The following is a 27,010-nucleotide window of genomic DNA, read 5'->3' as shown; positions in this document are numbered from 1 at the left end:
GAAGGAGGTAAATAGGGTGCGTAAGACAAGGGAGCAAATGGGAACTTCAGTGAAGGGCGTAAATGGGGAGGTGATAACAAGTAGTGGTGATGTGAGAAGGAGATGGAATGAGTATTTTGAAGGTTTGTTGAATGTGTCTGATGACAGAGTGGCAGATATAGGGTGTTTGGGTCGAGGTGGTGTGCAAGGTGAGAGGGTTAGGGAAAATGATTTGGTAAACAGAGAAGAGGTAGTAAAAGCTTTGCGGAAGATGAAAGCCGGCAAGGCAGCAGGTTTGGATGGTATTGCAGTGGAATTTATTAAAAAAGGGGGTGACTGTATTGTTGACTGGTTGGTAAGGTTATTTAATGTATGTATGACTCATGGTGAGGTGCCTGAGGATTGGCGGAATGCGTGCATAGTGCCATTGTACAAAGGCAAAGGGGATAAGAGTGAGTGCTCAAATTACAGAGGTATAAGTTTGTTGAGTATTCCTGGTAAATTATATGGGAGGGTATTGATTGAGAGGGTGAAGGCATGTACAGAGCATCAGATTGGGGAAGAGCAGTGTGGTTTCAGAAGTGGTAGAGGATGTGTGGATCAGGTGTTTGCTTTGAAGAATGTATGTGAGAAATACTTAGAAAAGCAAATGGATTTGTATGTAGCATTTATGGATCTGGAGAAGGCATATGATAGAGTTGATAGAGATGCTCTGTGGAAGGTATTAAGAATATATGGTGTGGGAGGCAAGTTGTTAGAAGCAGTGAAAAGTTTTTATCGAGGATGTAAGGCATGTGTACGTGTAGGAAGAGAGGAGAGTGATTGGTTCTCAGTGAATGTAGGTTTGCGGCAGGGGTGTGTGATGTCTCCATGGTTGTTTAATTTGTTTATGGATGGGGTTGTTAGGGAGGTAAATGCAAGAGTCTTGGAAAGAGGGGCAAGTATGAAGTCTGTTGGGGATGAGAGAGCTTGGGAAGTGAGTCAGTTGTTGTTCGCTGATGATACAGCGCTGGTGGCGGATTCATGTGAGAAACTGCAGAAGCTGGTGACGGAGTTTGGTAAAGTGTGTGGAAGAAGAAAGTTAAGAGTAAATGTGAATAAGAGCAAGGTTATTAGGTACAGTAGGGTTGAGGGTCAAGTCAATTGGGAGGTGAGTTTGAATGGAGAAAAACTGGAGGAAGTGAAGTGTTTTAGATATCTGGGAGTGGATCTGTCAGTGGATGGAACCATGGAAGCGGAAGTGGATCATAGGGTGGGGGAGGGGGCGAAAATTTTGGGAGCCTTGAAAAATGTGTGGAAGTCGAGAACATTATCCCGGAAAGCAAAAATGGGTATGTTTGAAGGAATAGTAGTTCCAACAATGTTGTATGGTTGCGAGGCGTGGGCTATGGATAGAGTTGTGCGCAGGAGGATGGATGTGCTGGAAATGAGATGTTTGAGGACAATGTGTGGTGTGAGGTGGTTTGATCGAGTAAGTAACGTAAGGGTAAGAGAGATGTGTGGAAATAAAAAGAGCGTGGTTGAGAGAGCAGAAGAGGGTGTTTTGAAATGGTTTGGGCACATGGAGAGAATGAGTGAGGAAAGATTGACCAAGAGGATATATGTGTCGGAGGTGGAGGGAACGAGGAGAAGAGGGAGACCAAATTGGAGGTGGAAAGATGGAGTGAAAAGGATTTTGTGTGATCGGGGCCTGAACATGCAGGAGGGTGAAAGGAGGGCAAGGAATAGAGTGAATTGGAGCGATGTGGTATACAGGGGTTGACGTGCTGTCAGTGGATTGAATCAAGGCATGTGAAGCGTCCGGGGTAAACCATGGAAAGCTGTGTAGGTATGTATATTTGCGTGTGCGGACGTGTGTATGTACATGTGTATGGGGAGGGTTGGGCCATTTCTTTCGTCTGTTTCCTTGCGCTACCTCGCAAACGCGGGAGACAGCGACAAAGTATAAAAAAAAAAAAAAAATAAAAAAAAAATAAAAAGGCATGTTAATGAGAGACTTTTGGAAGTAATTGTGCTGAGAGGGGCAGCTCGTGAGATACGTGATCAGTATCTTGTGCAGGTGAGGGTAAAGATTTGTATAGATTTTCAGAAAAGAGGAAACAATGTCAGTGAGAAGAGAGTGGTGAGCTTGGAAAAGAGACTTGTGAAGAAATATCATAAGAAACTGGTTGTAGAATGGCAAAAGGTGAGAGTAAATGAAGCAAGTGGAGTGGATGAGGAATGGGAGGTATTAGCAAAGCTGTGCTGGCAAGCGCAAGACATGCATATGGCATGTGAAAGTTGGGAGGAGGGTAGATAAGAAAAGGTAGTGAGTGGAGGGCTGAAGAAGTAAAGTGAGAGAAAAAAGAAGCATTTCGTTTTTATTTACAGGGAAGAAGTGCAAAGGATTCGAGAATATATAAAAGAAATCAGCAGGAGGTCAAGTGTACGGTGCAAGGGTTGAAAAAGACAGCAAATGAGAGTTGGGGCGAGCGATCATCAGTAAACTTTAGGGAGAATAATTTTTTTGGAGAGGTGAATAATGTGAAAAAAAAGAAAAAAAAGAAAAAAAAAGCAGGAGAAAAAATGAGAACATAAGTGAAAAGGGCAGCACTAGAAGTCATAACTGGCAGTGATGCAGTAATGGGGAGACAGAGTTAGCATTTTGATGGACTACTGAATGAGCCTGATGTAAAGTTGGCAGATGTAGGGTGTGTGGGTCAGGATGGTATGAGAAGTGAGAGAAACATGGAGATTGGTATGAAGAAAGAAGAGGTGGTGTTACCCTCACATAAGATAAAATGTGGCAAGGCAGCTGGAGTGGATGGTGTTACAGATGGAAAGATAAAATGTGGCAAGGCAGCTGGAGTGGGTGGTGTTACAGATGGAAAGATAAAATGTGGCAAAGGCAGCTGGAGTGAATGGTGTTAATGAATAAATTTACAATGGAGTTGACTGTGTTGTTCATTGGTTGGTAAGGATTTTTATTGTTTGTATGGATCATGGTGAGGTGCCTGAAGACTGGCAGAATGTAAGTATGGCACCACTGTATAAACGTACTGGGGATAAAGGTGGGTGTTCAAACTACAGATGTATAAGTTTGTTGAGTATACCTGGCAAGTTGCATGGTAGGGTGATTGAGAGGGTGAAAGCATGGACAGAGCATCAGACTGGGGAACAGTGTGATTTCAGAAGTGGTAGATGATGTGTGGATCAGGTGTTTGCTTGAAGAAATGTGTGTGAGAAACATTGGAGAAAGACAGATTTGTATTTGGCATTTATGGACTAAGAGAAAGCATATGATAAGGCTGACAGAAAAACCTTGTGGAAGGTCTTAAGGATATACAGTGTAGGAAGACAGTCACTAGAAGCAGTGCGAGAAGTTTTTATCAAAGGTGTATGGCCTTTGTACGAATAAGAAGAGAGGAGAGTGGCTGATTCTATATCATGGCTGGTCTGCAGCAGGGGTGTGTGATGTCATCATGATTGTTCAATTTGTTTGTGGATGAGGTGATTAGGGAAGTAAATCCATGAGTCTTAGAAAGAGGGGTGAGTATGCAGACTGTGGGGGATAAGAGGGCCTGGGTAGTGTCAGTTGTTGATTGCACTGGTTACTGGAAGTTTTCAGTGAGAAACTGCAGGAGTTTGGTGACTGAGTCTGGAAGTGTGTGTGAAAGGAGGAAGTTGAGAGTAAATGTAAATAAAATCAAGGCTATTAGGTATAACAGGGTTGAGGGACACATTAGTTGGGGTGTGCATTTCAAATGACACAACTTAAGAGGAAATATTCCACTCAATCCTGTCATATGCCATTTCCAGATCTATAAAAGCTGATATTTTCACTAGAAAAAAAAATATATGATCCACACATCTCCTTACTTCCCTACATCCATTCGCTCCTTACTCATTCAGTATTCAGTCACTTCCATCACTCTTACCAATCAACATTCTTGCATACACTCTTCCTTGTATACTTAAAAGATTTGTTCCCGTATAATTGCTACATACATCAATAGCACCTTTTCCTGTGACTAAAGGAATAATAATAATGAATTCAAATCCTCAGGCACTACCTTCTGCTTCTGTGATAAATCATATATCAAATGCATCCACTCTTTCACACTTTCTCCTCCATACTTCAACATTGCAGCAGCAGTCCCGTCCACTCTGGGCACCTTTCCTACCTTCAACTTCATTATTGCCTTTTTTACCTCCTATCTTGATAGAGACCCCTGCACTTGTATCTGTTTCCTTCCTTCCTGAAACAACTGCTGCCTCAACTTCTTCCACATTCATCAGTTCTTCAAAATAATCTTTTCATCTCTCATTCACTACATCCTGTTGATTCAGCAACACTTCCCTGCCTCCCAAATTTACATTTTCACTCTTAAATATACCTTTTCCCTTTTTCACTTCCTTCTAGAACAATTTCTAATTTTCCCTAAACTTTCCACTTACTTCCAAAATCTTCATCTACTCTTTTTTTCACTTTCCCCTATCAGTTTCTTAACTTTCTGCTTATATATCTTATATTCTTTCCTCTTCCTCTGCCGAACTTCCACTACTACATTCCTTTTGAGCAATTACCAAAAGCCTTTTTCTTCTTTTCCACCACATTTCTACTCTCTTCCATCCACCATGCAATTCCCCTTTTATTCTTACACCTCACAACCTTATATCCAACTGTTCTTATTCTAAAACCTCATAACCTTGTATCCAACTAACTGTCAGCCTGCAAGTATTAGAACAGCATGCAATTCTCAACAAAAAGTAAATATTCAGCAAGCTGTTCACATCATACATAAAGCCAAAACTTTAAGTTTAGCCTCTGTACCTAAGGAAGCACAAACAGCTAATAAAAAAGGTTCAGAGGGGGTAACAAAGATGGTAACAGCATTAACAAAGCTGAATAAAAGGGAAAGGCTAGAGGCCTTGAATTTGACCAGCAAGAAAGAGTAATGTGAGAGGAGTGACCTGATCACAACCTACAAGTTTGTAAACATGACTGCCAACACACACACAAAGCAGTTCTTTGAAATGCAAAGGGTCAGAACTATCGAAGGACATATGTGAAATTAAGCAGTAAACTTGTTAAAAACATGTATGAAAGTACTTTTATAGCAAAAGTAGTCTGAATGAATGGAGTAAACTGGTTGACAAAATAATAAATGGAGATAGCATAAAAAGGTACAAAAAGTTTCAACCTAGTAGAGAAGGTTCAAGAGATGGGGCCCCACAAGCTTACAATTCCCTCCCTGAGCAGTACATACAATCAATTACACATATATACCTAAGCACAATGCAGACTTTATGGTGACTCTTTAGGTGATACTTAACACTACATACACCAAGCATGTTCAGAGCCAGATTTCTGAATAGGCCAACAAGGATATGGTCTAGAGTGACTGCCCAAGATTTGGGGTTGTAAATTTTTAGAGCACTGTACTTTGTAAAGCACAATTATGTGTAAAACTTATATAAACCTATGAAGTCACTTTTATCTTCAAATGCTGTGAAACCATCTTCATGACTTTCAAAACATGAACAAAAATTGGTTAAGTTTGGGTATGGATGGGTCAGCTTTGAAAAACTACCCTTGAGGTAGGTGAGAAAGTGATTCTGGCCTTGGGCATACTACACATAGACACATATATCTATGCATCTTTATACATCTACTTACATATAACTTTATTGATATATTTATTTATTTTATTTTGCTTTGTCGCTGTCTCCCGCGTTAGTGAGGTAGCGCAATAAAACAGACGAAAGAATGGCCCAACCCGCCCACATACACATGTATATACATACACGTCCACACACGCAAATATACATACCTATACATCTCAACGTACACATATATATACACACACAGACATATACATATATACACATGTACATAATTCATACTGTCTGCCTTCATTTGTTCCCATCACCACCTCGCTACACATGAAATAACAACCCCCCTCCACCCTCATGTGTGCAAGGTAGCGCTACGAAAAGACAACAAAGGCCCCATTCGTTCACACTCACTCTCTAGCTGTCATGTAATAATGCATCGAAACCACAGCTCCCTTTCCACATCCAGGCCCCACACAACTTTCCATGGTTTACCCCAGATGCTTCACATGCCCTGGTTCAATCCATTGACAGCACGTCGACCCCAGTATACCACATCGTTCCAATTCACTCTATTCCTTGCACGCCTTTAACCCTCCTGCATGTTCAGGCCCCGATCACACAAAATCTTTTTCATTCCATCTTTCCACCTCAAATTTGGTCTCCCACTTCTCCTCGTTCCCTCCACCTCCGACACATATATCTTCTTTGTCAATCTTTCCTCACTCATTCTCTCCATGTGACCAAACCATTTCAAAACACCCTCTTCTGCTCTCTCAACCACACTCTTTTTATTTCCACACATCTCTCTTACCCTTACATTACTTACTCGATCAAACCACCTCACACCACATATTGTCCTCAAACATCTCATTTCCAGCACATCCATCCTCCTGCGCACAACTCTATCCATAGCCCACGCCTCGCAACCATACAACATTGTTGGAACCACTATTCCTTCAAACATACCCATTTTTGCTTTCCGAGATAATGTTCTCGACTTCCAAACATTCTTCAAGGCTCCCAATTTTCGCCCCCTTCCCCACCCTATGATTCACTTCCACTTCCATGGTTCCATCCGCTGCCAGATCCACTCCCAGATATCTAAAACACTTTACTTCCTCCAGTTTTTCTCCATTCAAACTTACCTCCCAATTGACTTGACCCTCAACCCTACTGTACCTAATAACCTTGCTCTTATTCACATTTACTCTTAACTTTCTTCTTTCACACACTTTACCAAACTCAGTCACCAGCTTCTGCAGTTTCTTACATGAATCAGCCACCAGCGCTGTATCATCAGTGAACAACAACTGACTCACTTCCCAAGCTCTCTCATCCACAACGGACTTCATACTTGCCCCTCTTTCCAAAACTCTTGCATTCACCTCCCTAACAACCCCATCCTTAAACAAAGTAAAGAACCATGGAGACATCACACACCCCTGCCGCAAACCTACATTCACTGAGAACCAATCACTTTCCTCTCTTCCTACACGTAAACATGCCTTACATCCTCGATAAAAACTTTTCACTGCTTCTAACAACTTGCCTCCCACACCATATAATCTTAAAACCTTCCATAGAGCATCTCTATCAACTCTATCATATGCCTTCTCCAGATCCATAAATGCTACATACAAATCCACTTGTTTTTCTAAGTATTTCTCACATACATTCTTCAAAGCAAACACCTGATCCACACATCCTCTACCACTTCTGAAACCACACTGCTCTTCCCCAATCTGATGCTCTGTACATGCCTTCACCCTCTCAATCAATACCCTCCCATATATTTTACCAGGAATACTCAACAAACTTATACCTCTGTAATTTGAGCACTCACTCTTATCCCCTTTGCCTTTGTACAATGGCACTATGCAAGCATTCCGCCAATCCTCAGGCACCTCACCATGAATCATACATACATTAAATAACCTTACCAACCAGTCAACAATACAGTCACCCCCTTTTTTAATAAATTCCACTGCAATACCATCCAAACCTGCTGCTTTACCGGCTTTCATCTTCCGTAAAGCTTTTACTACCTCTTCTCTATTTTTTTTTTTTTTTTGCTTTGTCGCTGTCTCCCGTGTTTGCGAGGTAGCGCAAGGAAACAGACGAAAGAAATGGCCCAACCCACCACCATACACATGTATATACATACGTCCACACACGCAAATATACATACCTACACAGCTTTCCATGGTTTATCCCACACGCTTCAAATGCCCTGATTCAATCCACCGACAGCACGTCAACCCCGGTATACCACATCGATCCAATTCACTCTATTCCTTGCCCTCCTTTCATCCTCCTGCATGTTCAGGCCCCGATCACTCAAAATCTTTTTCACTCCATCTTTCCACCTCCAATTTGGTCTCCCACTTCTCCTCGTTCCCTCCACCTCCGACACATATATCCTCTTGGTCAATCTTTCCTCACTCATTCTCTCCATGTGCCCAAACCATTTCAAAACACCCTCTTCTGCTCTCTCAATCACACTATTCTTATTTCCACACATCTCTCTTACCCTTACGTTACTTACTCAATCAAACCACCTCACACCACACATTGTCCTCAAACATCTCATTTCCAGCACATCCATCCTCCTGCGCACAACTCTATCCATAGCCCACGCCTCGCAACCATACAACATTGTTAGAACTACTATTCCTTCACACATACCCATTTTTGCTTTCCGAGATAATGTTCTCGACTTCCAAACATTCTTCAAGGCTCCCAGGATTTTCGCCCCCTCCCCCACCCTATGATCCACTTCCGCTTCCATGGTTCCATTCGCTGCCAGATCCACTCCCAGATATCTAAAACACTTTACGTCCTCCAGTTTTTCTCCATTCAAACTTACCTCCCAATTGACTTGACCCTCAACCCTACTGTACCTAATAACCTTGCTCTTATTCACATTTACTCTTAACTTTCTTCTTTCACACACTTTACCAAACTCAGTCACCAGCTTCTGCAGTTTCTCACATGAATCAGCCACCAGCGCTGTATCATCAGCGAACAACAACTGACTCACTTCCCAAGCTCTCTCATCCCCAACAGACTTCATACTTGCCCCTCTTTCCAAAACTCTTGCATTCACCTCCCTAACAACCCCATCCATAAACAAATTAAACAACCATGGAGACATCACACACCCCTGCCGCAAACCTACATTCACTGAGAACCAATCACTCTCCTCTCTTCCTACATGTAAACATGCCTTACATCCACGATAAAAACTTTTCACTGCTCCTAACAACTTGCCTCCCACACCATATATTCTAAATACCTTCCACAGAGCATCTCTATCAAATCTATCATATGCCTTCTCCAGATCCAAAAATGCTACGTACAAATCCATTTGCTTTTCTAAGTATTTCTCACATACATTCTTCAAAGCAAACACCTGATCCAAACATCCTCTACCACTTCTGAAACCACACTGCTCTTCCCCAATCTGATGTTTTGTACATGCCTTCACCCTCTCAATCAATACCATCCCATATAATTTACCAGGAATAATCAACAAACTTATACCTCTGTAATTTGAGCACTCACTCTTATCCCCTTTGCCTTTGTACAATGGCACTATGCACGCATTCCGCCAATCCTCAGGCACCTCACCATGAGTCATACATACATTAAATAACCTTACCAACCAGTCAATAATAGAGTCACCCCCTTTTTTAATTCATATAAACAAATAATTTTCTTTCATAGCAATAATAATAAATATTTTCTCAACAAAAAGATAACAAAAATACAAAAGCAATTTTCTTTATTTTAAAACTAACTTGCTGGCATTTCACTTGGGAACAGAAAATGGTAGGTTGTATAACATACACCTCATGATGATATGCATATTTTCCATACATAAATGCTCGCCACTTTCTGCACAAGCGGGGTAGCATCAAGAACAGATAACAGAGCCTTAGAGGGAAAATTCCTCACCTGGCTCCTTTCTCTGTTCCTTCTTATGAAGAGTGCAACAGGAATAGAGGATTTCCAGCCACCCACTCTTGCCCCTCTTAGTAACCTGTGACAAGCAGGAAATATGGGGCCTCTCACAGGAAATATGGGGCCTGAATGTGGATAGGGAACTGTGGTTTCAGTGCATTACACACAACAGCTAAAGAATGGAAGTGAGCCAATGAGGCCCTTTTTGTCTGTTCCCTGGCACTGCCTCACTAGCACAGAAAGCAGTAATCAAGTATATCAATAATAACAATAAGATGAAAGCCCACAAGGCGGTGGGTTTGGATGGTATTGCAGTGGAATTTATCAAAAAAGGGGGTGACTGTGTTGTTGAGTGGTTGGTGAGGATATTCATTGTATGTATGGTTCATGGAAGTGTCTGAGGATGTGTGGATCAGGTGTTTGCTAAGAAGAATGTATGCAAGAAATACTTAGAAAAGCAAATGGATTTGTATGTAGCATTTATGGATCTGGAGAAGGCATATGATAGAGTTGACAGAGATGCTTTGTGGAGGGTATTAAGAGTATATGGTGTGGAAGGTAAGTTGCTAGAAGCAATGAAAAGGTTTTATCGAGGATGCAAGGCATGTGTACAAGTAGGAAGAGAGGAAAGTAACTGGTTCCCAGTGAATGTCGGTTTGTGGCAGGGTTGCGTAATGTCTCCATGGTTGTTTAATTTGTTTATGGATGGGGTTATTAGGGAAGTAAATGGAAGAGTTTTAGGAGAGGGGCAAGTATGTAGTCTGTTGTGGATGAGAGGGCTTGGAAAAGAGTCGGTTGTTGTTCGCTGATGATACAGTGCTGGTGGCTGATTCGGGTGAGAAACCTCAAAAGTTGGTGACTGAGTTTGGTAAAGTGTGTGAAAGAGGGAGGCTAAGAGTAAATGTGAATAAGAGCAAGGTTAATAGGTTCAGTAGGGTTGATGGACAAGTCAACTGGGAGGTAAGTTTGAATGGAGAAAAACTGGAGGAAGTGAAGTGTTTTAGACATCTGGGAGTGGATTTGGCAGTGGATGGAACCATGGAAGTGGGCGTTATAGGGTGGGGGAAGGGGTGAAGGTTCTGGGAGCGTTGAAGAATGTGTGGAAGGCGAGAACGTTACCTCAGAGAGCAAAAATGGGTATGTTTGACTGAATAGTGGTTCCAACACTGTTATATGGTTGTGAGGCATGGGCTACACATAGGGTTGTTCAGAGGAGGGTGGATGTGTTGGAAATGAGATGCTTGAGGATAATATGTGGTGTGAGGCACTTTGATCGAGTAAGTAATGAAAGGGAAAGAGAGATGTGTGGTAATAAAGAGTGGTTGAGAGAGCAAAAGAGGGTGTATTATAATGGTTTGGTAACATGAGAGAATGAGTAAGGAAAGACTGACAAAGAGGATACATAGTGTCAGCAGTGGAGGGAACGAGAAGTGGAAGACCAAATTGGAGGTGGAAGGATGGAGTGAAAAAGATTTTGAGTGATTGGGGCCTAAACATACAGGAGGGTGAAAGGTATGCAAGGAATAGAGTGAATTGGAACAATGTGGTATACCAATGTTGACGTGCTGTCAATGGATTGAACCAGGGTATGTGAAGCGTCCAGGGTAAACCATGGAATGTTTTGTGGGGCCTGGGAGCTGTGGTTTCAGTGCATCACACATGACAGCTAGATACTGAGTGTGAACGATTGTGGCCTTTGTTGTCTTTTTCTAACGCTACCTCTCATGCACGCAGGGGAAGGGGGAAGCCATTTCATGTGTGATGGGGTGGCAATGGGAATGGATGAAGGTAGCAAGTATGAATGTGTAATATTATATGTATATGTCTGTGTATATGTGTATATATGTCAGTATGTATATGTATACATACATTGAAATGTATATTTGTGTTTATGTGCGTGTGTGGGCATTTATGTATATACATGTGTATAAGGGTGGGTTGGGCCATTCTTTTGTCTGTTTCCTTGTGCTACCTTGCTAATGCGGGAGACAGCAACTAAGTATAATGAAAAGTATAATAAAAAATTATATAATATATGTGTGTGTGTATATGAGTGGAGGGGCCATACTTCGTCTGTTTCCTGGCACTAACTCGCCGAAGCGGGAAACATCGATTATGTATAGGGGAGAAAGAATACTGCCCATGTATTCCCTGCATTTCATAGAAGGCAACTAAAAGGAGAGGGAGAGGCGGCTGGATATTCTCCCCTCCCCCTCAATTTTTCCAAAAGAAGGAAAAGAGAAGGAGGCCAAGTGAGGATATTTCCTCTAAGGCTCAGTCCTCTGTTCTTAATGCTACCTCACTAATGTGGGAAATGGCGAATATAAAAAAAAAAAAAAAATTATATCTATATATATATATATATATATATATATATATATATATATATATATATATATATATATATATATATATGGAAAGAGGGGCAAGTATGAAGTCTGTTGTGGATGAGAGAGCTTGGGAAGTGAGTCAGTTGTTGTTCGCTGATGATACAGCGCTGGTGGCTGATTCATGTGAGAAACTGCAGAAGCTGGTGACTGAGTTTGGTAAAGTGTGTGAAAGAAGAAAGTTAAGAGTAAATGTGAATAAGAGCAAGGTTATTAGGTACAGTAGGGTTGAGGGTCAAGTCAATTGGGAGGTAAGTTTGAATGGAGAAAAACTGGAGGAAGTAAAGTGTTTTAGATATCTGCGAGTGGATCTGGCAGCGGATGGAACCTTGGAAGCGGGAGTGGATCATAGGGTGGGGGAGGGGGCGAAAATCCTGGGAGCCTTGAAGAGTGTGTGGAAGTCGAGAACATTATCTCGGAAAGCAAAAATGGGTATGTTTGAAGGAATAGTGGTTCCAACAATGTTGTATGGTTGCAAGGCGTGGGCTATGGATAGAGTTGTGCGCAGGAGGGTGGATGTGCTGGAAATGAGATGTTTGAGGACAATGTGTGGTGTGAGGTGGTTTGATCAAGTAAGTAACGTAAGGGTAAGAGAGATGTGTGGAAATAAAAAGAGCGTGGTTGAGAGAGCAGAAGAGGGTGTTTTGAAATGGTTTGGGCACATGGAGAGAATGAGTGAGGAAAGATTGACCAAGAGGATATATGTGTCGGAGGTGGAGGGAACGAGGAGAAGTGGGAGACCAAATTGGAGGAGGAAAGATGGAGTGAAAAAGATTTTGTGTGATCGGGGCCTGAACATGCAGGAGGGTGAAAGGAGGGCAAGGAATAGAGTGAATTGGATCGATGTGGTATACCGGGGTTGACATGCTGCCAGTGGATTGAATCAGGGCATGTGAAGCGTGTGGGGTAAACCATGGAAAGCTGTGTAGGTATGTATATTTGCGTGTGTGGACGTATGTATATACATGTGTATGGGGGTGGGTTGGGCCATTTCTTTCGTCTGTTTCCTTGCGCTACGTTGCAAACGCGGGAGACAGCGACAAAAAAAAAAAAAAAAAAAAAAAAAAAAAAAGATGTTTTGGAAAGAGGTAAATAAAGTGCGTAAGACAAGGGAGCAAATGGGAACTTCAGTGAAGAGGGCTAATGGGGAGGTGATAACAAGTAGTGGTGATGTGAGATGGAGATAGAGTGAGTATTTTGAAGGTCTGTTGAATGTGTTTGATGATAAGAGTGGTAGATATAGGGTGTTTTGGTCAAGGTGGTGTGCAAAGTGAGAGGGTTAGGGAGAATGATTTGGTAAACAGAGAAGAGGTAGTAAAAGCTTTGCGGAAGATGAAAGCCAGCAAGGCAGCAGGTTTGGATGGTATTGCAGTGGAATTTATTATAAAAGGGGGTGATTGTATTGTTGACTGGTTGGTAAGGTTATTTAATGTATGTATGATTCATGGTGAGGTGCCTGAGGATTGTGTATGCGTGTACTTGTTTGCCTTCATCCATTCCTGACGCTATCCTGCCCCACAGGAAACCTCATTGCTACCCCATGCTTCAGTGAGGTAGTGCCAAGAAAACAGACAAAAAAGGCAACATTCATTCACACTCAATCTCAAGCTGTCATGTGTAATACACTTGAAACCACAGCTCCCTAACCACATCCATGTCACATGCACCTTGCCATGGTTTACCCCAGACGTTTTACATGCCTCAGTTCAGTCCACCGACAGCACATTGACCCTGGTTTACCACATCATTCCAATTCATTCTATTCCTTGCATACCTCTCATCCTCCTGTATGTTCAGGTACTGATTGCTCAAAATATTTTTCACTCCTTCCTTCCACTTCCAATTTGATCTCCCACTTCTCTTTGTTACATCCACTGCTGACACATATATCCTCTTTGTCAACCTTTCCTCACTCATTCTCTCCATATGTCCAAACTATTTCAACACACCCTCTTCTAATCTCTCAACCATACTTTTTCCATTTCCACACATCTCTCTTACCCTTTCACTACTTATGTGATCAAATCACCTCATCAAATATTGTCCTCAAACATTTCACTTCCAACATATCTACACTCCTCCGAACAACCCCATCTATATTGATGGAGCTACTATTCCTTCAAACATACCCTTTTTTGCTCTCTCAGATAACATTCTCTACTTCCACACATTCTTCATCACTCCCAGACACTTTGCCCCTTTTTCCACCCTATGACTCACTTCTGCTTCCATGGTATGGTTCCAATTGCTGCTAAACCCACTCTCAGATATCTAAAACACTTCACTTCCTCCAATTTTTCTCCTTTCATACTTAAATCCCAACTAACTTGTCCCTGAACCCTGCTGAACTTCATAACCTTGCTCTAATTCACATTTACTCAACTTTCTCCTTTCACACTTTTCCAAACTCAGTCACCAACTTCTACAGTCTCACTCTAATCAGCCACCAGTAATGTATCACTGCCGAACAATAACTGACTCACTTCCCAGGCCCTCTCATCCCTGACAGATGGCATACTCACACCTCTCTCCAAAATTCCTGCATCTACCTCCCTAATAACCCTATCCATAAACAAATTAAACAGCCTCCTACCTTTCTCATGCCATCACTGTTCCCCTAAATACATCTCATTCCTCACCCACTCCCCTAGTGTCATTTGCTCTCACCTTTTGCCATTCTGTACTCAATCTCTCCTGGTGCTTTCTCACACAAGTCTTCTTTCCAAGTTCACTTACTCTCACCAATCTCTTCTCCCCAACATGCTCTTTTTTTTTTTTTTTTTTTTTGAAAACCTCTACAAATGTTCACCTTTGCCTCCACAAAGTAGTGATCAGACATCCTACCAGCTGCCCCTTTCAGCACATTAAACGTCCAAAAGTCTCTCTTTTACACACCTATCAACTTATGTGCGATCTAGTAATGCCCTTTGACCATCTCTCCTACTCACATTAGTATACTTGTTTGTATCTCTCTTCTTACACCAGGTATTCCCAATCACCAGTCTTTTTTCAGCACACAAATCTATGAGCTCTATTTGCTCTAGCTATTATGAGAGAGTGCTGGAATAAAAAATTAGATGGCTATTTATATGAGAGCAGGAACCATTACATAATCATTGGACAATATTAGCAGTGAACCTGTGCATCAGCAATTGATGATCACGACAGTTTAAGGGGTAACTTCCCTATTCAGGGCTTTACACTCTAGACAGAGGACACCTAAACAGTATTTGGCTATAGGATTCATACAAATGTTAGTTGCCTGTGGTATGTGCTTAATAATAAAGGTAGAGTCTATTTGGGGTTATGACGAAAGATTCTGGGGGAAAGTTTGATTATGGAGCCTTTAAATTATATTGCATTACTGCTATTAAGTGTTATGATTGAATCTTTTAATCATCTGGGAAGGCTGAGGCCTTTTTTCCAACAAAATGTTTTTCCAGTCTGTTTGAGAACAAACCCCTAATTAAAGGCATGTTGTCTAAAGGAAAATACAATATAATTATGCCCCCCGGTGAAAGTTGTATTTCTACGAATGCACTGCTAACATTAATCAAGGATTTCCTATATTACTACACAACCCTACGGTCCCTTATATGGGATTCCTAAAACTATACGGCTGCATTCTAACAGGAGTAAGGAAAACATGGAATCATGAGAAGGTTCTCACCAAGACTGCAATCTTTTCCATCCACTGATGATGATACAGGCACACTTGCGGTAAACCCACTTGGAAGCAGAGTCTGGTGACACCAGCAGATAGATAAATGTAAGGTATACAAACTACAAAGACACCACATACTACTTTAAACAGATTCAAGATGTAAACAGTGAACAGCTCTTTGAGAGATGCAGAGATAGCACATCCAGAGGGAATAACAAGAAATTAAGCAAGAAACTTAAGAAAGATGTGAAGAATTACTTTTATAGTATAAGAGAGGTGGATGAATGGAATAAAATGAATGAGGACACAGGTAAAGGACACAGCGTACAGAAATCTATAAAAGAGAATGACAGGAAAAAGTGGTCAGGAGATGGGACTCCACGAATTTTTATCCCACCCCTCCACAATACAAATACGTAATTACAAAAACACGCACAAACTAAACTAAAAACAAATAAAATAAAGATTAAAATATCCCATTTTGTTACAACAAATCTACTAGTACTAATGAAACCAGATTTGGAAATGGACACACAAACGTGGGTACCTGGCAACTGACCTTGGTGGCAAACAGATAATTCTGAAAGGGTCCCATATATTCCTGTGCCTGCAGTAATATTTGAAGCTTGTCTCCACTCTGTAACAATTGGATTTACTTGAGATTGTGAAGTACTAGAGTATAATGAAATCTTCCTTGAATATCAATGAAAAAGAGAGAAATCCCTTGGTTTGATGTCACAGTAAATAAAGAGAAGTGCAATCCAAGTGAAAAAGAATTTCTAAACTTCTATCTATTCTGGAACATAAGAGCAACTGCACCGATTGAGAGAATCTTCATGGACTGCCTTTCTGACTGTAGAATGAAATATCAAAAACCTAAGAGGGTTTTAATTTCTATCAGAAAAGTATTAATTCTGCAAAACCATACTCCCATACAGCCCAGAATCAATGAAAAAGACATGCTTCCAGTCAACATTAGAGGCATCAATCCTGTGATGAAGCCTAATGTGGCAGATTATCAAATTGAGAGATGAATAATTCATTTCCTGATATGCTACTAACAGCACACCTATCCAAAAGATTTCAAATTTTAATCCAAATAATCAAATGTGATGGAAGACACTTTTATGCGTAATTATGTTTGGTAATAAGAGACAGCATTCTGACACAAATACATGGTCATCATTAATTCTAACAAACACACAGTACAGCAGTACTTAAAAGCAATGCAAGTTCAAATGAATGAAAAACTGTTTCTCTAGTAGGTGGTGTCCTGTGAGCCTTGAGAGAATCTCTATGATACCCAGGCATCAGACACCCCTTACCCCTGCTTTCTCAAATTAATGGGTAATGGTAAAAATGTATGAAAAAAAGTTACTATTCTAAGTGTTATTTTTTTTCATATGTTTAATATTTCCCAGACTAGTGAAGTACAGCCAGGAACAGATGAAGAAAAGGCCTCATTCACTCATATCCATTCTCCAGCTGTTATGTGTAATGCACTGAAACTGCAGTATCCTATCCTAAACCAGGCCCCACAGACCCTTCCAAGATTTTTCTGGCTGCTACATACACCGAGGTTCAGTCCATTGTCAGCAATTTGCCTCCTGTATCATAATTATTACCATTATCAACATACTTTTATAACCCTTTAGTTGAGTTCCTGCAGCTTCAGGGCTGTGATACAATCAGAGATAGAAAAATGATGATGCCTCTGAAGTGTAAAGCCCTCAACGAGACTGAACTCCCTTTGACAAACCAATGATGATACAGACTCACCTATAGTAACTTTTCACTCATGATTTAACCACAAGCAAAAAGAGTTTTGGATGTTTAATTTCATACACTCCTCTATATAAAATGATTTGCAGAAAATCAAAATTCAGCATACTACACAAAGCAAGTGTTTGGTAACTAAAATTCAGGATGCAGGTATACAACATATATGCAAACAGTTGCACATTTCAGTTTTATCCTCATACTTTTGAGGGAAACCGGTACAATCATCATTCTTGTTAAGTTCATTACAAATTATAAATAATTCAGCAAAAAGCTTGTCAACTGAAAATAATATGTCTGAGAAGTACAGAATGAAGTACTGGTACTTACAAATGAATCCTCCTCCACTTTCAGCCTAGTGCTAATGAGTCATCTAAAATTTCAATCAAAACTTAAGGTGAACTGGTAAGGCCAGCAGACAGAGAACAAAGCTCATGATATATGTAAGGATGTGTATAAAAATATCAACCAAAGTTCCATCTTTAGACATGAACTAAGAATCAATAACAAATGTGATCGAAACTTAACATAATACTGCAAAGCTAGTGATCAAAAACTAAATGTTCATGCACAAAGAGACATGAACACTGATACCTAACTCAAGTTAACTTTAGATCTACAGTAAATCTGTAGAAGCTCAAGATGAAGCAAGAAATTTAATATCTGAAAACATGACAATGTTGTATGGTTGCGAGGCGTGGGCTATGGATAGAGTTGTGCGCAGGAGGATGGATGTGCTGGAAATGAGATGTTTGAGGACAATGTGTGGTGTGAGGTGGTTTGATCGAGTAATTAACGTAAGGGTAAGAGAGATGTGTGGAAATAAAAAGAGCATGGTTGAGAGAGCAGAAGAGGGTGTTTTGAAATGGTTCGGGCACATGGAGAGAATGAGTGAGGAAAGATTGACCAAGAGAATATATGTGTCGGAGGTGGAGGGAACGAGGAGAAGAGGGAGACCAAATTGGAGGTGGAAAGATGGAGTGAAAAAGATTTTGTGTGATCGGGGCCTGAGCATGCAGGAGGGTGAAAGGAGGGCAAGGAATAGAGTGAATTGGAGCGATGTGGTATACCGGGGTTGACGTGCTGTCAGTGGATTGAATCAAGGCATGTGAAGCGTCTGGGGTAAACCATGGAAAGCTGTGTAGGTATGTATATTTGCGTGTGTGGACGTATGTATATACATGTGTATGGGGGGGGGGGGGTTGGGCCATTTCTTTCGTCTGTTTCCTTGCGCTACCTCGCAAATGCGGGAGACAGCGAAAAAAAAAAAAAAAAAAAAAAAAAAAACACCTCGCAAATGCGGGAGACAGCGAAAAAAAAAAAAAAAAAAAAAAAAGACTCTGATACAAATATATGAATGCACATGGATGCTCTATTATGTCTACTTGTAAATTGGAGCTGGCACTGATAAAATGGGCTGGAGATCAAAATGCAATAAGTGATCTAAATCTCAGTATTACTAAAGAACAAATGCATAAATGTGTAGTTTAACTTTCTCCCTTGAGTAATGAAAAACGAAAAGTCATAACAAGTCATATAAAAATCAAATTCTTAAAAGAATAGCTACTTGCTAAATAGTAGTCATGGAAGTATGCATAAAGAATGATCAATACAGCTCTGTCTCCAAAGCTCAGCTGAAGATTGATGAAACAAATCACCAGCTTCAGTAATTACTATAAACTGGAAAAGTTAGGAAGCATACAAGAATATATGTTCTAACATGTGAGTTGGGTGCAACCTTGAACCTCAGCAAGGAATCAAATAAGTAATTTCCATAAGTTGGGTTCACCCTTGAAACTAAGCGAAGGATCAATCAATTGTTATTCAAACAACCCTAATAAAAGCTCAATAGAAGTAAGTGACTATAAAGTAAAATCCTGTATGTATGTAATTACCCAGTTGTATTGTGCATGGAAGGAGATTTACACTTGTGGGTCCCCATTCCTTAAACACTTTACTATCATAGTTTCTTAAATCTATGCATACTGTCTGCATTCATCATGTCCTTATTTGTTCTATTCCATTCATCCACTACTCTTATATCATAATGGTACTTCTTTGCATATCTTACATAAGATTACTGCTTAATTTCATGTTATGTCCTCTGGTTTCTCTATCACTACAGCTCTTGAAGAACTGTTCTCTGTCTATGTCATCAAGTTATTTCAAAAACTTAAAGACTGTGATCAAATCAACCATCACTATTCTCTCTTCCAAGGTGGGGGAACCTAAATCCTCTTAGCCATTTCCAGTAACTCAAATCTCTCAATTCTATGACCATCATTGCAGTCTTCCTGTGCACCTTCTCTGTTAACTTTTGAATATCCTTTGGTGTACTGACCAAACTTAAGAAGGATATTTTAGTTTTGCAAAAGCCTTATGTAGAGTATGAATGGCTTGCTAAATATTTCCTTATTCATATGCCTGAAGGTCATTCTAATATTTGCCAGCAGACAGTTTGCCTCCTTAACTATTTTCCTCAACAGCAGCTCTAGTGACTGGTTTGGGATGATGCCAATTCCCAAATCCTCCCTAACTCAAAACCATGAAGCTGATTTTCTGCTAGATAATGATTATACTGAGGCCTACTGCACTCTGTCCCTACCTCATTACTTTACATTTCCTTAGGCTGAATTTCATTAACTAAGTACAAGATCAACTGTGAAGTCTGTTTCGGTCTACTTGTATGTTGAAGAAATCCTCCTTGCTTTTCACTTCCCTCATTACCTTTGCATCATCTGCATCCATACATATGTATGGATGCTTTACACATCTCCATCTTCACACTTCAATAAAGGATTAACAGAATGAGTCATGGTAACAATGTAAGAAGTGGTTGGTTGGCAGCCAACGACCAGGGAGGTATATTATCAGTACTACCCGCCATGGTATGGGAGGGTTAGCAACGGCTGCATAGCAAGCCAGCATTTCAGTGGATGTCAAACTGCACTCCTCTGACCCATGGAGCTGTCTTTTCTTTCTGCCTCACCCACAAAGAGACAACTGCCATTCTGTCCATAAAGATACAATCTCTCCTTGTCAGACATAACACTTGACAGCACTTAACTCACACCCCTCAATCTTTGTTTATTTATACACTTAATCGCCATCTCTCGCGTTAGCGTGGTAACACAAGGAAACAGACGAAAGAATGGCCCAACCCACCCACATACACATGTATATCCATAAAAGCCCACACACGCACATATAACTATAAATTTCAACATATACATACATGTACATACACAGACATATACCTATATACACATGTACATGTTCATACTTGCTGTCTTCATCCATGCCCGTCACCACCCCATCACACATGAAATAGCGTCCCACACGAGGTATCGCTAAGAAGAAAAAAAAGAGGCCACGTTCGTTCACACTCAATCTCTAGCTGTCATGTGTAATGCACCGAAACCATAGATCCCTTTCCAAATCCAAGCCCCACAAAACTTTCCAAAGTTTACCCCAGACGCTTCACATACCCTGGTTCAATCCACTGACAGCACGTCGACCCCGGTATACCACATCATTCCAATTCACTCTATTCCTTGCATGTCCTTTCACCCTCCTGCATGTTCAGGCCCCAATCACTCAAAATATTTTTCACTCCATCCTTCCACCTCCAATTTGGTCTCCCACTTCTCGTTCCCTTGACCTCTAACACAAATATCCTCTTTGCCAATCTTTCCTCTTTCATTCTCTCCATGTGACAAAACCATTTCAATACACCCTCTTCTGCTCTCTCAACCACACTCTTTTTATTACCACACATCTCTCTTACCCTTTCATTACTTACTCGATCAAACCACCTCACACATGTGGTCCTTAAACATCTTATTTCCAACACATCCACCCTCCTCTGCACAACCCTGTTTATAGCCCATACCTCACAACCATATAACATTGTTGGGACCACTATTCCTTCAAACATACCATTTTTGTTCTCCGAGATAATGTTCTCGCCTTCCACACATTCTTCAACGCTCCCAGAACCTTTGCACCCTTCCGAACCCTCTGACTCACTTCCGCTTCCAAGGTTCCATCCACTGATAAATCCACTCACAGTTACCTAAAACATTTCACTTTCTCCAGTTTTTCTCAATTCAAACTTACCTACCAATTTACTTCTCCAACAACACTACTGAACCTATTAAACTTGTTCTTATTCACATTTACTCTCAGCAGTCTTCTTTCACACACTTTACCAAACTCAGTCACCAACTTCTGCAGTTCCTCACTCGAATCAGCCACCAGCACTGTATCATAAGCGAACAACAACTGATTCACTTCCTAAGCTCTCTCATTCATAACAGACTACATACTTGCTTCTTTCTCCAAAACTCTTGCATTCACTTCCCTAACAACCCCATCCATAAACAAATTAAACAACCATGGAGACATCATACACCCCTGCCGCAAACCTACCATGGAAACATAAAGCACCCCTCCCGCAAACCGACATTCACTGGGAACCAATCACTTTCCTCTCTTCCTACTCGTATACATGCCTTACATCCTTGATTAAAACTTTTCACTGCTTCTAGCAGCTTACCTCCCACACCATATACTATACATATTCTATTTATTTATATATTCACTTTGCTTTATCGCTGTCTCCCGCGTTAGCGAGGTAGAGCAAGGAAACAGACGAAAGAATGGCCCAACCCATTCACATACACATGTATATACATAAATGTTCACACACACAAATATCAATACCTATACATCTCAACGTATACATATATATACACACACACACACACATATACATATATACACATGTACATAATTCATACTGTCTGCCTTCATTCATTCCCATCGCCACCCCGCCACACATGGAATAACAACCCCCTCCCCCCTCATGTGTGCAAGGTAGCGCTAGGAAATGACAACAAAAGCCCCATTCGTTCACACTCAGACTCTAGCTGTCATGTAATAATGCACTAAAACCACAGCTCACTTTCCACATCCAGGCCCCACACAACTTTCCATGGTTTACCCCAGACACTTCACATGCCCTGGTTCAATTCATTGACAGCACGTCGACCCCGGTATATCACATCGTTCCAATTCACTCTATTCCTTGCACGCCTTTCACCCTCCTGCATGTCCAGGCCCCAATCACTCAAAATCTTTTTCACTCCATCTTTCCAACTCCAATTTGGTCTCCCACTTCACCTCGTTCCCTCCACCTCTGACACATATATCCTCTTGGTCAATCTTTCCTCACTCATTCTCTCCATGTGACCAAACCCTTTCAAAACACCCTCTTCTGCTCTCTCAACCACACTCGTTTTATTACCACACATCTATTCTTACCCTATTGTTACTTACTCGATCAAACCACCTGACACCACATATTGTCCTCAAACATCTCATTTCCAGCACATCCACCCTCCTGCGCACAACTCTATCCATAGCCCACACCTCGCAACCATACAACATTGTTGGAACCACCATTCCTTCAAACATACCCATTTTTTTTCCGAGATAATGTTCTCGACTTCCACACATTCTTCAAGGCACCTAGAATTTTCGCCCCCTCCCCCACCCTATGATTCACTTCCGCTTCCATGGTTCCATCCGCTGCCAGATGCACTCCCAGATATCTAAAACACTTCACTTCCTCCAGTTTTTCTCCATTCAAACTTACCTCTCAATTGACTTGACCCTCAACCCTACTGTACCTAACAACCTTACTCTTATTCACATTTACTCTCAACTTTTTTCTTTCACACACTTTACCAAACTCCGTCACCAGCTTCCACAGTTTCTTACATGAATCAGCCACCAGCGCTGTATTATCAGCGAACAACAACTGACTCACTTTCCAAGCTCTCTCATCCACAACAGCCTGCATACTTGCCCCTCTTTCCAAAACCCTTGCATTCACCTACCTAACAACCCCATCCATAAACAAATTAAACAATCATGGAGACATCACACACCCCTGCCGCAAACCTATAGTCACTGAGAACCAATCACTTTCCTCTTGTCCCACACGTACACATGCCTTACATCCTCAATAAAAGCTTTTCACTGCTTCTAACAACTTGCCTCCCACACCATATATCCTTAATACCTTCCACAGAGCATCTCTATCAACTCTATCATATGCTTTCTCCAGATCCATAAATGCTACCTACAAATCCATTTGCTTTTCTAAGTATTTCTCTCATACATTCTTCAAAGCAAACACCTGATACACACATCCTCTACCACTTCTGAAACCACACTGCTCCTCCCCAATCTGATGCTCTGTACATGCCTTCACCCTCTCAATCAATACCCTCCCATATAATTTACCAGGAATACTCAACAAACTTATACCTCTGTAATTTGAGCACTCACTCTTATCCCCTTTGCCTTTGTACAATGGCACTATGCAAGCATTCCGCCAATCCTTAGGCACCTCACCATGAATCATACATACATTAAATAACCTTACCAACCAGTCAACAATACAGTCACCCCCTTTTTTAATAAATTCCACTGCAATACCATCCAAACCCGTTGCCTTGCCGGCTTTCATCTTCCGCAAAGCTTTTACTACCTCTTCTCTGTTTACCAAATCATTTTCCCTAACCCTCTCACTTTGCACACCACCTCGACCAAAACACCCTATATCTGCCACTCTATCATCTGAGCCTTCGAGGAGGATGAGCACTCCCCGCATGACTCCTTCTTCTGTTTCCCCTTTTAGAAAGTTAAAATACAAGGAGGGGAGGGTTTCTGGCCCCCCGCTCCAGTCCCTTTTAGTTGCCTTCTACGACACGTGCATAAGACAAGGGAGCTGATGGGAACTTCAGTGAAGGGGGCTAATGGGGAGGTGATAACAAGTAGTGGTGATGTGAGGAGATGGAGTGAGTATTTTGAGGGTTTGTTGAATGTGTTTGATGATAGAGTGGCAGATATAGGGTGTTTTGGTCGAGGTGGTGTGCAAAGTGAGAGGGTTAGGGAAAATGATTTGGTAAATAGAGAAGAGGTAGTAAAAGCTTTACGGAAGATGAAAGTCGGTAAAGCAGCAGGTTTGGATGGTATTGCAGTGAAATTTATTAAAAAAGGGGGTGACTGTATTGTTGACTGGTTGGTAAGGCTATTTAATGTATGTATGATTCATGGTGAGGTGCCTGAGGATTGGCGGAATGCTTGCATAGTGCCATTGTACAAAGGCAAAGGGGATAAGAGTGAGTGCTCAAATTACACAGGTATAAGTTTGTTGAGTATTCCTGGTAAATTATATGGGAGGGTATTGATTGAGAGGGTGAAGGCATGTACAGAGCATCAGATTGGGGAAGAGCAGTGTGGTTTCAGAAGTGGTAGAGGATGTGTGGATCAGGTGTTTGCTTTGAAGAATGTATGTGAGAAATACTTAGAAAAACAAATGGATTTGTATGTAGCATTTATGGATCTGGAGAAGGCATATGACAGAGTTGATAGAGATGCTCTGTGGAAGGTTTTAAGAATATATGGTGTGGGAGGCAAGTTCCTAGAAGCAGTGAAAAGTTTTTATCCCTGGGGATAGGGGGAGAAAGAATACTTCCCACATATTCCCTGCGTGTCGTAGAAGGTGACTAAAAGGGGAGGGAGCGGGCGGCTGGAAATCCTCCCCTCTTGTTTTTTTTTTTAATTTTCCAAAAGAAGGAACAGAGAAGGGGGCCAGGTGAGGATGTTCCCACAGAGGCCCAGTCCTCTGTTCTTAACGCTACCTTGCTGATGCGGGAAATGGCGAATAGTTTGAAAAAAAAAAAAATATATATATCTTTTATCAAATATTAATTATTCTTTGTAACAAGATTTTCCTGCTGTGAGCAACATGCACCAGCCCTGCCCTTTGGCTAAATTGTAGGTGCAATAGATAGAAGTACATAGTTGGTACAAACATTTGGGTAGGAGCATGAGGTAGAAACATTAGGCAGAAGTAGTAGGTAGGAACAAGAGGTAGGAGCATTAGGTAGTAGTCAGTGGGAATATTAGGCAACAGCCTCTGCAAACACTGCACTAGAGTTGCCCTGTGCCAGTGGCCTGTTAAGGGTGAAGCATTAAAGGTTAAGAAGTATCATTGGAGGTCACTAGTTATGGAGATGCTATTGGTGTGGCCATCCCCTTGAGGAAGTTCCAGTCAGGAACAGGCATCAAAGATAGATAGATAGTGATGGTAACTAACCTAGAAAGATAGCGATGGTAACTAACTAAGTCAGACAAAAAACCACCACTATCTAGGAGAAGTTGTGACTGAAATCCAAGTACAGGCATGCATGGTTAAATAAAATATATCTGATCATCCTAGAAGTGTGCTGGATAAGATTACTGTACATACTCATGTATAGTTTGATCTCATGCATAAGTCAACATTCCCCAACTTGCAGCCAAATGAATCGAGACTGTTCCATTTATCTCATGTATACCCTAAGCAAACCGATGCTTAACATAAGCTCCTTACTCCCTCCCCCGACCCATCATTATGTGGTTTTGTGGATATGCTGTGTATCTTACTCTTAATCCATTATTTTCACCCATGAATATAGGTAATACATTCCAGATGTATATGGGTAAGTACTAATTTGACCAAATGAATCAAATCAAACACCATCACCACCTCCAATCACATGTTCAGAGGTGTGGCATATAAAAATATTGTCCGAAGAAACCAAAATATTAGATTTAACATTCACATCACCAAGATCCTTATTCAAGTATTTTGTATTAAAAAACAAATGACCACTTATTCAAGATCATTTTGTCATGTTTTAGTATTATTTATGTACTTTGAGATACGTATTACATTTTCCTAAATTTCCATAAGTGTTTCCTTGAACATTTGTGATAATTCTAGGTTCCATTCTCATGATATGATGAGGGTCCACTACACTCGAGACCTATACTCTAACCCCTCAAAAATGTTACTTGTGAAACTGCACTCCACTTACTGCATAACAATTTGGTATGCATAACAATTTGGTCATAAAATCTTGATCTATACATGAGTATCTACAACAGAAACTGAATAATTCTCATGTAATGACAAAAACATGACAGAATGACTTAAAATAATAATAAAAAAAAATACTTACTGAATTGGAGACAGTTGAAGATGATGAATACATTGCTTCTGGTTCAGTATTTTGAGTGGGAACTGTGGAGGTGTTGGTACTAACAATATTTTCTGACGACGGTGGAGGCATTGGTGAAGGTGCTTGCCTTTCACTAGCTTTGCTTGATCCATGCACCTCAAAGAGACTCTTATCCATTGTCAGTGTTGCTAGGTGAGGTGCTAACCAGTGTCGGCACACCTACAAAATAAAAATGTTTTGCATAAAGTCAGTGTAAAACATTTAATACATGGAAACAGAGTAGAGTCAGTCCTCTCAGACTCGGGATTCTATAAGATCAGTACCAATGTGTCAGATTAGTTACTAAAGTCACTGAAGGAATGACAATCTCGTCAAGGGTTAATTCATCTACACAGTTATCTTTTTATCTAAAAACTAAATATCCACTTGCACAGGGTTGATCAAGTTAGTAATAGTATGAAAATCTTATCAAATGCAACTTTGAAGATTACGAATCCAAACCCAAAGAGCTGGGAAATGGCAAACATGCCTAACTCTAGGCATCGTTGCCCCCAGCTTCA

At 40.9% G+C, this 27,010-nt stretch overlaps 1 protein-coding gene across 3 annotated transcripts in view; it reads right to left on the bottom strand.

Moving 5' to 3' along the window:
• The window catches only part of skd (mediator complex subunit skuld), a 722,241-nt gene that overhangs the window by 123,866 nt on the left and 571,365 nt on the right, over positions 1 to 27,010 (bottom strand). For 2 of the 3 annotated variants that reach the window (XM_071664980.1, XM_071664979.1), the window contains one exon: positions 26,451 to 26,669. In XM_071664980.1, the coding sequence (XP_071521081.1) occupies positions 26,451 to 26,669 (219 nt within the window). Of the gene's footprint in view, positions 1 to 7,579; positions 7,586 to 26,450; positions 26,670 to 27,010 lie in introns of all 3 variants that reach the window. The other variant, XM_071664981.1, reaches the window with a different exon arrangement.

Source organism: Panulirus ornatus, chromosome 9 (genome assembly GCF_036320965.1).
Source record: "Panulirus ornatus isolate Po-2019 chromosome 9, ASM3632096v1, whole genome shotgun sequence".
In the NCBI taxonomy this organism is placed as follows: domain Eukaryota; kingdom Metazoa; phylum Arthropoda; class Malacostraca; order Decapoda; family Palinuridae; genus Panulirus; species Panulirus ornatus.
This window is presented reverse-complemented; position numbering and strand designations above follow the sequence as displayed.